Source organism: Dama dama, chromosome 14 (genome assembly GCF_033118175.1).
Source record: "Dama dama isolate Ldn47 chromosome 14, ASM3311817v1, whole genome shotgun sequence".
Lineage (NCBI taxonomy): Eukaryota > Metazoa > Chordata > Mammalia > Artiodactyla > Cervidae > Dama > Dama dama.
Window position 1 is genome coordinate 72,950,404 of NC_083694.1, and position 13,855 is coordinate 72,964,258.

The following is a 13,855-nucleotide window of genomic DNA, read 5'->3' on the forward strand; positions in this document are numbered from 1 at the left end:
TAGAGGTGGAGAGAGTGAGATCCCACATCTTGTTCCTGAGATAGGCCCTCTCTTCTTGTTCATAACATATTTAGATACAGATTTATTCTTGAATGGTCGACTTTGTATTTTCTACATTGTTATCACTTGTGTGGCATTTCCTTTAAATTTGGTAGGAGCCTTAAGACTCTTTTCCTTTATAAAACATAAACTTTTTTTTTTTTTTTGGCTGTCTGTAGAAATGCACTTTTTATTAGCTTTTAATTGCTAATTATCACAAACTTAGCAGATTAAAACAACACAAATATGTTCTCTCACAATTTGGGGGGTTAATGAGTTCACATCCTGGTTTGGGGGTTCTCTGCTCAGGATGCTGGAAACTGAAATCGAGGTGCCAGCTGGGGCCGTGTCTCATCCGAGGTTTAGGGTTCTCCTCCTTGTTGACTAGATCGTTGGGAGAATTCAGTTCCTTGTGGCTGCATGACTGACGTCTCTCCTCGCCTCCTGATTGTCAGCTGGGAGCCATCCTTGAGGCTGCGTGTCTGTCTCTGCAGATGGCAGTTTGCTCCCTCATGGCCAGCAGGAGAGTCTCTGGCTTTGAATTTCTCTGAGTTCTTTGAAGGGCTTACCTGATCAGATCAGGTCCACCCAGGATAATCTCCCTAGTGATTAACTGAAAAACCTCTGATTAGAGCCTTCATTACATCTGCAGAATCCTTTCTGTCACATAAGATAACCTAATACAGAGGGGACAGTTCATCACGTTCATAACCCAGCTCACACTCAAGGGGAGAGGTTGGTACACCACAGATTTTGATAAATTAGCTAAAACATCAACAAATCTTGGAGATAATTATTGTCTTCAAATATTACAACTTGTAAATCTTGTTCACCCTCTTAGTGTGGTTGTTTGTTTTTGTTTTTTGATTTTTTTACATCTGCAGACATATTCTCATCTGTTCTTATCTAAATTTAGATGCTGTACTGGAAAGAAAAGCACTTAGAAATGTCTTCTACACTCTTGACCTTTGGACCCTTAAAGCAGTAGAGTCTCCCCAGCAGTACCGTCTGTCTTTGCTGACGCTGATTTATGGCTGGGAGGGTACAGACACTGTCCATTTCCGCATCTGGGATAAAGTGTGCCGCCCGGGCCAGACCACAGGGGGAATCGCCAGTGCTCCCCAGCACAGCATGTTTCCTGCCGGGTCGCTTCCATAAGATGGCCACCTATCTTATGTTATCTTGCATCTTCAAAATTACTCAGAAGTCTTAAAGTTACAAATTAGTGGCGCTGTCTGGAAAAAGCTATGCAGAACTGAATATCCTGTATATAGGTACCTATACATTATGCATGTACACCTGTGTGTGTGTGTAACCAAAAAGGTTTATGTCTCTGTGGCATGCATATGTAGGTATGTTATACAGCATTATTTTTATAGAAGCAGTATTGCTGATAAAATATCCCTTGGGTTTTCTTTGAAACCTAAAACATTTGGTAATGAAATAGTATTGAACTTAGGGATTTTAATAAATTGAAAATTATGTGCCATAGTAAGCACATATGTAAGCATAGTGAAAAGGGGGTTAAGTCTTTGAACTGTGTGTAAGTTTTGAACTGTGTTTACTTAGGAAAAAATTAGAAGGGAACTTTTTGCTCCTATTTGAAGGTAATATTGATGGAAAGTTGCCTTTGTGAACTTTATGCTCACAGACAGCAGTGCTGGTAGCTGTAGACAAGTAAGAGAGAAGGGGTTCAGGCTTGTTTCATTTTTTTCATTCATATTTCTACTGAGAGACTTTACTGTCCCCTTATTATTCCACTGTTTTCCTTGTCCATTAAGAATATATTTCCGTATTCTCTCTTAACTGTTGTCGGGTTTAACATAACCAGAAAGACTGCATCACAGAGACAAGTGTTCTCATTTGCCTTTGTAGCCTTCCACGTCACCCTCAAGATGGACTTCCCGCTTTTTCGTCTCGCCATCTGTCTCTAGTCCTCTAATGCAGTAGAGGCAACGTCTTAAGTATTTTCAGGTATTTATTTTCTCATCAGCTTTAGGTACTTGGAAGCTTCAAGGTTATCCACATGGCAGCAATGCAATATCATTCCTTCTAGTAATTCTGATATATTCCTCTTTTCATTGATTTTTAAAAATATTCCAAGTTTATTTGATAATGATATACCAACATTTAGAAGGCAACTTTTGTGGGTTAGGCTGAAGAACATTGTGACTTTATAGGAGCTCATTTTTCTTGTTTGGTAAATAACGTTTTCTCCTTTTTTCCCCCAAGGCTCAATTACTCAGGGGAAAAAAAATCTTACATGTTTCACATTTTCTAACATAAGATAAAATATGTTTTCTACTTCTATTATTAACCTGTATGATTTTGACTTTGGGGAATAGATGGATTACATTGATAGTCTATTAAATTATAATTAGAAGCAGCTGAGTACACTTAGCTTTCTGACATTTATAGGAAAGGAAAAAGACGAGTAGAGCTTGGGTGGGAAGTATTTTATCAAAGAGGATAAAATTAGATGCAGGTGGCATTTTATTTTATTTTTTTTTAGTGCTCCCCTGGTTGCCGGGCCCATTCTACTAGCATCTTCTAAAGCAACTTAGGATACCTGAATTTTATTCAGAGTGCCAAGGGAGAAAATGTTCACACATTGCAAATTAGTATCACATACCAAAATTCTACATTACTATTTTACTCATTTATATAATACCCAGAGTTGTGTATGGCAAGTTCATGTACACTTTAGTCTGTTGAGACCTTCTTATACCCTTGGAAGAAAAGTGTTTCCATAGAAAGATTGATCCATAATAGAAATCACACTTAGAACTGCCAGTTAATACTTTTGGAAGCATCCTGTCTTTTCCATCATCCAGTCTCTCTGCATTTAAATCTTTGAAAGAAGCTCTGTGAAATGTAGTCTTATAAAAATGCATTATAATTACAGAGATGTTTGGGAACATAATATTGCTTCTGTTGGTAAAGGTTTGATCTAATTACCTTGTAATTACCTTATTATAAAAATCTGACCTGTCATCTCATGTGAAGACCATTCATAGGATTAACTGGACCTCTGGGGATCTTGGAGGTGTTATGATTGTTATTTTTGCTTTGTTGTTATTAACTGAAGATTTAAAGGACCGTACATACTAAAATTTGTTATTTTTCAGTGTGAAAATGTGCCAATCAGGCATTTGTTTTTTGTGTTTTGTTTGTAACCGAGATATTTTAGAGGCAGCAGGCACCACGTGCTCTGTTCATCTCCAAAACGGTTTAATATAGTGAGGAAACCAAGGCCCAGCAAGGTTAAGTGGCTTCTTCAAGGTCACACAGCCATTGCTGCTAAGGCTCATCATCAGGTCTGTTATGAAAGGTGCATGTGGATTATGTGAGTGGCACAGTAAACGTTTGACGACACTCCCGAGCAGGAAGTAGTTCCTAATACTGAACATAAGTCACCTCCTTCCTCGTGTTAGATACTTGGAAGATGGAAAACAGCTGGTGCCTGCAATGCCAGTTCTCATATAACTTCATTATTTCTTACTATTTAATTACCATTTCTCCTAATCTTCTTTGAGAACGACTCGCCTACCAGGACTGTGTTTATTGTTCTTTGGTTTTGTGTTTTTAATTACAGCAGTACCTTGTTTTCCAAAGTTGTTGGTTTTGTACTTCTGGAACCAGCTACACTGTCTCGGGTCCCCGTGGAACAAATGACTAGGAATTTCTAGCTGGTGAAATAGCATTAGACCCAGCGCAGGGCCCGTGTGACCATGCAGGCCGCACACTCACGAAGCAGACCCTATGGATCTAGGTGTTTTGTCTGAAACGTCCTTCTTTAAACAGGAACATACTAAACTGTAGGGTTAGATGTTTTGATACACTATAGAAATTAGCTTGTTTTTTTGATCCAACAAGATAATTTTCTATCCTTTCTCTGTTGATGAGTTTATGCTGTGTAATAGTGATAAAATTTTTTCCCAAGGAGGAATGCTGGAATTGCAGAACATAGAAATAAGAAATGTATGTTCTGCTTGGAGTAGGAGTGTCCAGACTGAGGAATCAAGTGATTCCTTCCCCAAAACTGGTACTTGCTAGGCAGTGTCTGCTGTATAATTTGGTTTTGGGGCATCTAGTTTGTAAGAGAATGTTTGACAATGAAAAAAAAAAAAGCTGTGCCCATTTTCCAAAAAGCCTTCGTGTGGAGGCAGCCTGCATCATCCAGCCTCGCCTTAGTGACTGCATGTTTTACCAAGGATGCTGAGCTCCACCTAGACGAGACGCTGGTCGTCTTATTACATCTAAGTGAGAGAACAGTATGATCTGATGTTGGTATATGTGTTTTACAAATACACTGGCTAGCTTTTTGTTATATCTGGTTTTCTTTTTCTGATATGAATAATGTTCAATATTTGTTTGAATGTTGATGGAGGTAGAAAATATGCTTTTAAAATAAACAGTATTTGAAGCTTTGCATAAAAAAAAGATGGAACCCACCTTAAAAAAAAAGACAATAAAAATTCTGTCCAAATGATCAGGTATATCTGAGTGCTAATTTCTGTCTTTGATGACTTTTTAGATATTTTATTTTCAGATATAAGTGGTTAAAATTCTGTTTTATAACATAGTAAAAGTGACATATCTTTTAAATTTTTTTCATAGAAATCTTTATTAATAGTAACCTTTTAAAATGATTTAGCTTTATTAAAAATGTACCACATGACAAATAAATGTACATTTTTTATTCCTATATGTTAGTATTAGATTTTCTTCCCCCAAATCTGGAGCTGAATTGTCTTTTTTTCAGAGAAAGATAGGATTTTTGAACAGTAACGCTATTTGACTAGATAATTAACTTTTAAAAGATACATATATCTTAGAATAAGTAAAGAAAAGGTTTTTTTAAAAAAAAATTGGCATTATGTGAGTCCTTTTATAGTGCTAATATAAATTTTACCAGTAGTAAAAAGAATTCAGATTTTTATTGCCTTTTTTCTATTCATCCTCTTAAGAGATAGCCAACAGTGCCACCATCAGAACAGACAGGCTCTTCTCATCATAGATATTGGTTTTTCTCAAAAAAAATTTTTTTTTTGTTCTCAAGGATGGTTGAAAAACTGCATGTTTAAACAGGCATGTAAAAAATATTGGGAGATAACCAATGACATGTTAAAACTGCTTTTGATTTATGACTGATTGAGTCAAATTCATAAAATTACTCTTCAAAAACATGTTACTAATCTGGATACTTATACTTTGCCAAGTCATTCTGTCTAGCTAGCATTATATTGATGCCAGTTCATTGTTAAAATCTTTAACTTGTTGAAAGAAACAGTCCTTGGCCTGATCACATCTTCCATTTTGAGGGCAGTTTTCTCATTGTGCCCTTTTTTAAATATACAATTTATTTTTTAATAATGGAACTTTAAAGGTAAACTGTCAGGTTAATTATAATTATGATGATTTCAGAATCTATATTAAAGCATAAAATTCTTCTTTCATGGTCTGATAACTTACATGATATGGTATATTTATTTTTGAATGAAAAGAAGCCTGTTCCCCATCTTCCTGTTGACATCAAACGGTCTTCTGATATGCTAATCCAGCGTCAGGGAGAGCACATAGACAGGCTTTATTTGGACTCATTCCAAGTCTGAAAGAAAATTATGTGTCTAAAACTGATTTTGCAGTGTTGCCCCCATAGAATGAAAACTGATGCTGACGCAGGCTGTGGTTAATAAGATTTAACATTGAAACATGATCTGGGAGGTTTTTACCATTTTAGTATAATCTTGATCTGCTTTTTAATTACCTGGTCATCTGATTGTTAACTTGTTTTTTTGGGTTTTTTTGCTACTGAGGTAATAGTCATTGAAGTTGCTAATAACTTCGTTTCTATAGTACATGTTCCGATAAAGATTAACCTAAAGGGATTGCTTTTCCGTACGAGTTGCCCTTCGGTGCGCTGCGTGTGTGTGTGAGTCAGTGGGCCTGACCCCGTGCGGAGCGTGAAGGAGGCGGGCAGGCAGGTTGCGTTCCCTCTGTTGCTCTTCCTTTCCCCTGCCCTCGCCTGGTCACAGGGGTGGGGACTGACAGAGTGTGTTGTGTTGGAATCGTCTGAAATACCATTTCTCCATATTCAGTTACCAAAAAAATCAAAACAGTTGAACTTTCTAAAATGTCATGTCATCAGATAAAGTGCATTTAAAGCACATGTTTAAATGTTGATGTCTATGTAAATATAAAAAAAGTTAAAATCGTCTGAAAATTTGTTTAAATGCAATACTTTTTCATGTTGGTCATGTACAAATTTTGCTAAGAAACCAGTTACATTTTTGGTTTTGAAAAATAATTTTTATGTAAAGAATCCTTACAAATCCTATGAAACTAAGAACTTTGTTTTTGAATGAGCATATTATTAGTATATTCTGCTAGCAAATACAATGCAGAAAAATGGGCACACATATGTCCCTTGGGTTTTGCAGTGACTCAGTTATGGCCCCTCTTATGCATGATGATGCAGTCTTTCCAAACTAGGATGTTCACGCTCAGCTTTCCACCCTGGTCTTCCTGTCATGTTTTGCTCCCATGTTTAGTTTCATTCATTCAAAGCAAAGTGCAGGTTTGACTTGGAATATGCAGTGGAAATATTCATGAAAACTTTTCATGCAACTCCCTCTTATTTATTTAATTTTTAATAAATTAAGTGATATTTCAAATCACCAAGGGTGGTTCAGTATTTAAAAGGAATTCTACTTCACTACCTTCTGTCAAGAGAAGCACTGTCTTGTAATGAACACAATTACCTCCAGGTCTCTAGACTTTCTTATTCTGGCTATTCTTAAATTTGACATCCTCCTTTTAGATAAGAAATCACCTTATATGGATGTTTAAAAAAAAGAAAGTTCAACCTGTTTTTGAAACAGGTGGACATCACAGAGATGTAGCCTGATATGGCCTGTGCTGACTTTAGATACAGTAGGGAGAAATTTAAGGTATGATATCAGGTGCAAATCCTGGTATCACTTCACTACGAAAAATCATATGTTTTTTAGTTTCTAATAGGTAGATGAGAATAGGTGTTTTTCTGACTTAAGTCAGAATCTAGTTTGAAATTTTTTTTTAATCTTCTTTTTAATTTTTAAACAGCATTTTAAGAAACAAAAGAGGCTAATTCCTGAAAGAACTGTTTGGAAATACTTTGTGCAGCTGTGCAGTGCGTTGGAGCACATGCACTCTCGACGAGTCATGCACCGGGGTGAGTCCAGGCTTGAGAAGCTTTTCACGCTGCTGTAAAGGTCACAGGGCACTAGGCAGTTTACAAATAAATTCCTTCCAGTCATTGTGTGATATCATACTTTCCTAGGTGATTTATTTCCAAATTACAATCTTATTAGTACCAGAATGATAAGCCTTTAAGTAAAGCCGTACTTGGTTTTAAATAAGAATGAGAATTAGTTATTTTTCTGTTTAACTTTTTTAACTGGTTATGTTGGTAAAAGTAAAAGAAAAAAAAATAGATGCAGGAAAGCAGTTGAATATGCATAAGTAAGAGTTGTTTTTTTTTTTTAATGAACAGTATACCTTATAATGACTTAGATTTTTTTAATGTTCATTATTCACTCATAATATATTCATGATTCTCAGTCAAATGGTCAGACCAAATGTGTGAAGGTTACATCACTGAGGCAGTGATCCCTTCATTTTGGGATGTAAAAAATTTCGTATAGTTGACTTAAGCAATTAAAATAATGTCATCTAAGTAATTATCTGCATCTGTTTTGATTTTATATTTTATGTAAACATGTCAATAAATTACTATTTAGTAGGATGTTTAAAATTGATAGAAGGGCACACGTTTATTTTCTGCTTTGAATTTCACAGAAGTTCATTTGAAAATGGAAAAAATGCATTTTAAATGAAAATTAATGGCGCTCATCATCCAGTGTTGATGATTGTCTATCAAAGGACTGAGAACTCAGAAATACTAGGATATGTGAAAATTACTCAAAATAAATAACTGGTTCAGAATTCAAACTGACTTTCATTTTTAAGATATATTTTAAGTTCTACAATGAAAAGTATTTTTAATCCCTTGAATATACCTACACTGACATCATTTTTCACCCAATGCCTTCTTTTATTCACAGATATTAAACCAGCTAATGTGTTCATTACAGCCACTGGTGTGGTCAAGCTTGGAGATCTCGGGCTTGGCCGTTTTTTCAGCTCCAAAACCACAGCTGCACATTCTTTAGGTAAGAGACACAGTATAATTTCAGTTATCTATCCGCTTCCCTCCACCCCCACCCACGTGATTAAAATATAAGGGACATACGAATTATATGCCAGCTCTTATTGTCTAAATAAAAATATCAACATTTAAAAAATCCTCAGGTCCTGAGCTGAAACCTATCAGGTGTAATGTGTCCATTCACGTGACACTTGGACACTTCTCTTTGACCATCAGGCAGTCACTTAGTAAAAGAAAATGCCAGTGAACAAATCTGGTTTTAACTGTTGTCCTGGACCCTCCCTTTTATTTTATGTTTGATAATATTAAGATAGTATGAAGAATAATCCATGTCTTGAAAGAGGACCTCACCTGACCATTTAAAAATGTTAGAGTAGTTTGCAGATTTATTAAAGCGGTGTAGGTGGTTGTGATTGCTCTAGGGAGGGACCTACAGATGATCTGTGGCTTGGGAGGAAATACTCCCCTAAATTTTAAGAGTACAATAGAAGACACTTGTAATTTACTGACGCTAGGGCTGATAGCATACCAGTGTCCTTTGTACCTAAAACAGAACTGAAGGTAGCCAGTCCAGCATTACCTTAATGTAAACTGGTTTTCCATTAACATAGCAATTACTGGGAAGAAATAATTTTTAGATTGAATAACTTAAAGGGAATGATAGAGTTTCTCCTAAAAGTTTTCAAATCATAGTTTCCTTGTAACATAAGACTTTGACAAAATGGTAACCATCAAAATAAGAATTAAGATAAAAATAATTTGGCTTTTATGTAATGATGCCTCATCTTTGTGGTCATAATTTCATTGAAAACAATTGATTTTTAAAAATTAAGTTATTGTTTTTAAGTGAGCAATAAAAATTAAGTGGTCTGATGAGGAATGAGTTTCACTAAGTGACAAAATAATAAAACGAGGATCCAAATTAGGTGACTAGACATTTTTCAAGTTTTCTGACTTTTGTTGCTGAGGCTCTGTGAGACCTTGAACCTGTTGCTTGATTCTTCTGCATCCAGGATGGTGTGTGGCACACAGATGATATTTGGTGGATGACAGAGCATTGGATCCTAGATTAAGGAGTGGTGGGAAGATAATACTTTTCCCTCCACACAGAGTTTCAGTTTTGTCTAGTATTTTAAGAAAATAAAATTTCAACTGATGCTGAGTAATACTGCTTCAGTTATTTCTTTCACTTCATATTTATTCTCACAGAACATTGCAATTTTGAGGGGGGTAGGGAAATTTGATATTAAATTCCATGAGAACTGCATGAATTTGCATAGCACTTGAATAAAGTTTTATATGGAAGTTCCAATTCTTACAACACAAATAGTAGAGGACTTCTGTGAAGAAAAACTCAGACTGTTCCAAGCCAGTGCCACTGGCCCTTAGGAAAGATAACCTGTGCTGACTTTGTTACTCACCTGAACGGAATGTCCTGACAGCACTCTGTAATCTATTATACTTAAAAATGCTGGGTCATCATTACACATGCACGCACACACGCGTGCACAACTGCACATGCCCTCAGCTCCCGCACACGCATGTGTACTGTGTACATGCCGCTCTGCGGCTGTCGCTCTGTGCATGCTGTAGTTGCCTGACCCTGAAGATCCAGCATTATTATGTGAAACCAGTTTTGGAAGTGTACTTCTTTAGCTTGCCTGCCACTGCTTCTTACAGATGTTCTTAATGGGGTTTACAAATGTATATGCATCTCTAGGTTTAGGTGATATATTATTCCAAATTATGTGATTATAGAGAGCAAAATTTTAATAGATTTAATAATTAAGAATTTCTAATGTCAGTTTTTATCTAAACCAGTTCACGTAGGGTCATGTAGTTGTATGTAGTTTATATGTGTGTGCACGTGCACACACACACACATGAATTGGGGAATGCCCATAATCATAAAACACTCTGAGGCACACCTGAGGCACAGCCAGTGAGGAAGTAGCAATGAGACTGATTGCTTTGATGAATGAATCAATAGGAAAATAATTTCTTTCCCAAGTATTTTTGTTTTCTGTGTTATTTTGAGAAAAGTATTCTTAACATAAGAAAACATCTTGTATTTCTGCCTGTCTTTTCTGTGAAGTAAAAGTTTTGATGGTTTGAAACTGAAGTTTGAACCTAGCCCAACAAGGTGTTTGGACCCAATAAAAATCTTATGTAGAAGGATCAGGAAAAATTCTTTGCTAACAAAGAATATGTATAAAATAACAAGGATAGAAATTGTGACACAGACTTGCATTTGTGGACAGGTTAACCTTAATTTTTGCTTTTAAAAAATTATTGCCCTCCTGTGTTATTGACTTATACTTTTGTTTTTAAGAGCAAATTTGAAAGATTGTTTTAAAGATAAATACTAAGGATCTATGGTACAGCACAGGAAAATTTAGCCATTATTTTGTAATAACTTTAGGTGGAGTATAATCTATAAAAATACTGAATCACTATGTTGTACACCTGTTATAAATCAACTGTACTTCCATTTAAAAAACTAAAAATAAAAGATTGCTTTTAAGAATTGGTTCCAAAAAGTACTTGAAAATGTGGTCACCTACATAAATTTATTTTGCTCACAGAAAATTTGATAAGCTCTATGCTTTATTGTATGTTGGTTGGTTTTTTTTTCTGGTTTTGCTGAGGATTAAATCTGTAGGGCATGATTTATTCACAGTTCAGGTCTAAATATTATGAAACTACAAATAAAAGAGATGTGTATGTTCATAAAAGAAAATTCGAAAAAGTTTACTTTGAATGAATTCTATTCTGGAGCTAAATTTCATTTAATTTTGTAAAGGAGATTTTTTTTCAGGAATTTAAGTCAATAGGACAGAAATACCTAGGATTTCTAGAAACTGTAATTATGCATTTATATTTTGTTTATTTTAAAATGTCTTTTTTTCAAAAATCAAATTTTTTTCACTTATTTTCACTTATTTTGATTTAATCATTATAAGGAACACACTTCCAAAGTTTTTTGTATTTAACAATCCTTAAGAGATGATCAAATCTTTGGATTTTTTAGTTGTCACTCCAGTTTCTATCTCTAATATGTATCATTTAATTCCATGATAATGTGTGAACCTGCAGTAAAATCTCTGGTTCTGTCACATTTTCTGTAGCAGATAAGGTTGTATAGACAGCCATGTTCCCAGCCAGTTTTCAGAACCAAGTTTTTAACTTAAAAATACGTCAACATGGAGCAATAATAATTCCTTAAATTTGGGGTTAAAAATTACATACCAAAGATGATGTCGCTGGATGTTCAGATCATGTCCAGATGTTCAAAACTGGAGGGAAAAAAAACAAATCTCAGAAGCCTTTAGTTTTATTTCTGCCCCCACCACACACACTGTCTCCCACCCTCTCCACTTTCTTTTCTGTCCTCCTCAAACTGTAAGCACTTCCTGTTTGGACTAGGAAAGGATCCTTTTCTGTTGCAATATTCCTTTTTAATCCATTCTGATTGCCATATTCCCAGCAGAGAAAATCTCCTTTAAAGACATTATCTGATTATCTCACTTCCCCCAAATCTTCACCTGTTCTCTGTGGCCTAAGGACTGTCATGAAGAGTCCTTGGCTCAGCATTTGGGGTCCTCTGGGGGTGGTGTCCTCTGGCCCACTGCCATCCTTGGCTACACGCCTCCTCCATGATGTCTGCCATGCTTTGCTTCTTGCCTTGTTCTGAACGTGGGACTGAAGGATGTTTGTAGAGGATGGCGCATTTCTGGATTGACCTGCCCGCTGTGCTGTAGGACCTTGATCAAGCCATTTATCCACTTTTCTCAGGTTCAGTTTCCAGGTTTCTACAACTAGAAATGTGGGTAGTAACAGTGCTATGTTAACCAGCCCCTAACCTAATAAAATGAAGGTAAACGTGTTTTCTAAGCACTGTGGTATGCTGTATAAATGCTAAGTTGCCTTTGTGATCGTGACAGTGGTGTGGAGGAGACAGAAAAAGAAAGGGGAAGCAATTTATGAGCAATTTATGTCTCCTCTTGAAACAGCTGAACTGATTCCTTCAGAAAAAAAGAGTGCCATTTCAGGGTCCTGGACATAGCCTCAACAAGGCAAGTCCTCCTCTTGATGGTTCTCACCTTGTGGTGGGAGGAGATAGATGAATAGCAGACAAGAAGAGGGTTTGTTAGCCTGCACACGGAGTGACCAGCAGGGGGAGTATTTTAGAAAGGGCACACCCCTGCCAGGATGTGGGTCTGAGCGGGGGTGAGAGGGTAGAGTGAGGCCCAGGGAGTGACCTCCCAGGCTGCCCGGGGGTGGTTCAGACAAGGGGCTGCAGCAGGGTGGGCGCTTCTGCAGGAGGTTTGCAGGTCCGGGGCCTCAGCCACACATGGGGGTGGCTCACCCCTTCCTCCAAGCTCAGCGGCCAGCCCTGCAGCTTTGGCGGGAGGACCCAGCCGTGACCTTCCCCTGCCCTTGGGGTCAGCACACCCAGTGTGGTCTGCTCTCCTCGGGGGCTCCCCTGTGCTGGCCACTTCTTCTGTGGCTCTTCTACGGCCCCTTAGCATGTGCTTCACGGAGCTGAGCAAAGTCTAAACCTCTTTGTGCTCACCAGCCCAGCACACGCCAAGTTTATTCCCGTGTGTGGTCTGAGCTCTCGGGGTTCTTCGGCTTGTGTCCGCTTCCCCTTTTGTTTTCTCCATGGACTTAGGTTAAGTCAGATCTTCATTTAGTGCTTTTGTATCGAATTGGACAAGAGGGTGTGGCTGGGAGACTCCTTGTTGGTATATGTCTATTCTTTCCTTCTTTCCTATTGTTTATCAGCCTTACAGATGTAAGACTTGTTAGAGAATGACAAGTGTGTGTGTATGTATCTCTAATTTTATGATGAGGGCACATCTCCCCCTTGAGTCAAGCTCTCTCGGTAAGGTGCTCCCAGATTTCCCGATAGTGTGCCCCAGCCCCCCAAGCCCTGCACCATGACCCCACAGGAACCTAACTGCACAGAACTGAAGTGGAAATTCCCTGTTAAACTGCAGTTCCTCCTGATATGGTTTCTTTTATTTTATGTTACTAAAAATAATGCTATTTGCAATCCAGTAAATTGATTTCACAATTCATTAATGGGTTATAACCTGCAATTTGGAAAACATTAGCCTGTGTTTACAGTACTTCTGTGCTGTTCCATTTACTTAAAAGGACCGAGTCCTGTTTATCTGCCTCCTGTTAGGCAGTCTGTTGGCCGGGCCAGTTCAGGTGGTCAGACAGGACTCAGTCATTCACAGAGCTGCCGGTGCTTGTGAGGACGGGACTCACGTGTGTGACTGTCGTGCTCACTTCACAGTCGCTGGGCTCCCTGAGGGCCTGGCAGGTGGGCACGAGCTGCAGGTGCAGACTCTTTGCCTTCCAGAGTCCAGGAGCCTGAGGCCTGGGGGTGGGTGGGCTGTCCACCCGGGAGGCAGAGAGGCGTCCCTCCTGGCCTACAGGCGCGCCCCTGTCCAGCGCTGTGGGTGCACTGGACCGGTACGTGGTGGCATGGTCCTGACTCCGCCACTTTCCCGACTTGTTCCTCACCTCCCTGGGGTCACCGTATCCCACTCCGCACGCAGCTGAGGAGACTCAGGTGTACGCGCTGTTTCC

General features: G+C 38.0%; 1 protein-coding gene across 5 annotated transcripts in view; it reads left to right on the top strand.

Annotated features, from left to right (window-relative positions):
• Positions 1 to 13,855, top strand: part of NEK7 (NIMA related kinase 7) — a 135,980-nt gene that overhangs the window by 92,705 nt on the left and 29,420 nt on the right. For all 5 annotated transcript variants that reach the window (XM_061161082.1, XM_061161083.1, XM_061161085.1 and 2 more), the window contains 2 exons: positions 7,147 to 7,255; positions 8,148 to 8,255. In XM_061161082.1, the coding sequence (XP_061017065.1) occupies positions 7,147 to 7,255; positions 8,148 to 8,255 (217 nt within the window). The remainder of the gene's footprint in view (positions 1 to 7,146; positions 7,256 to 8,147; positions 8,256 to 13,855) is intronic.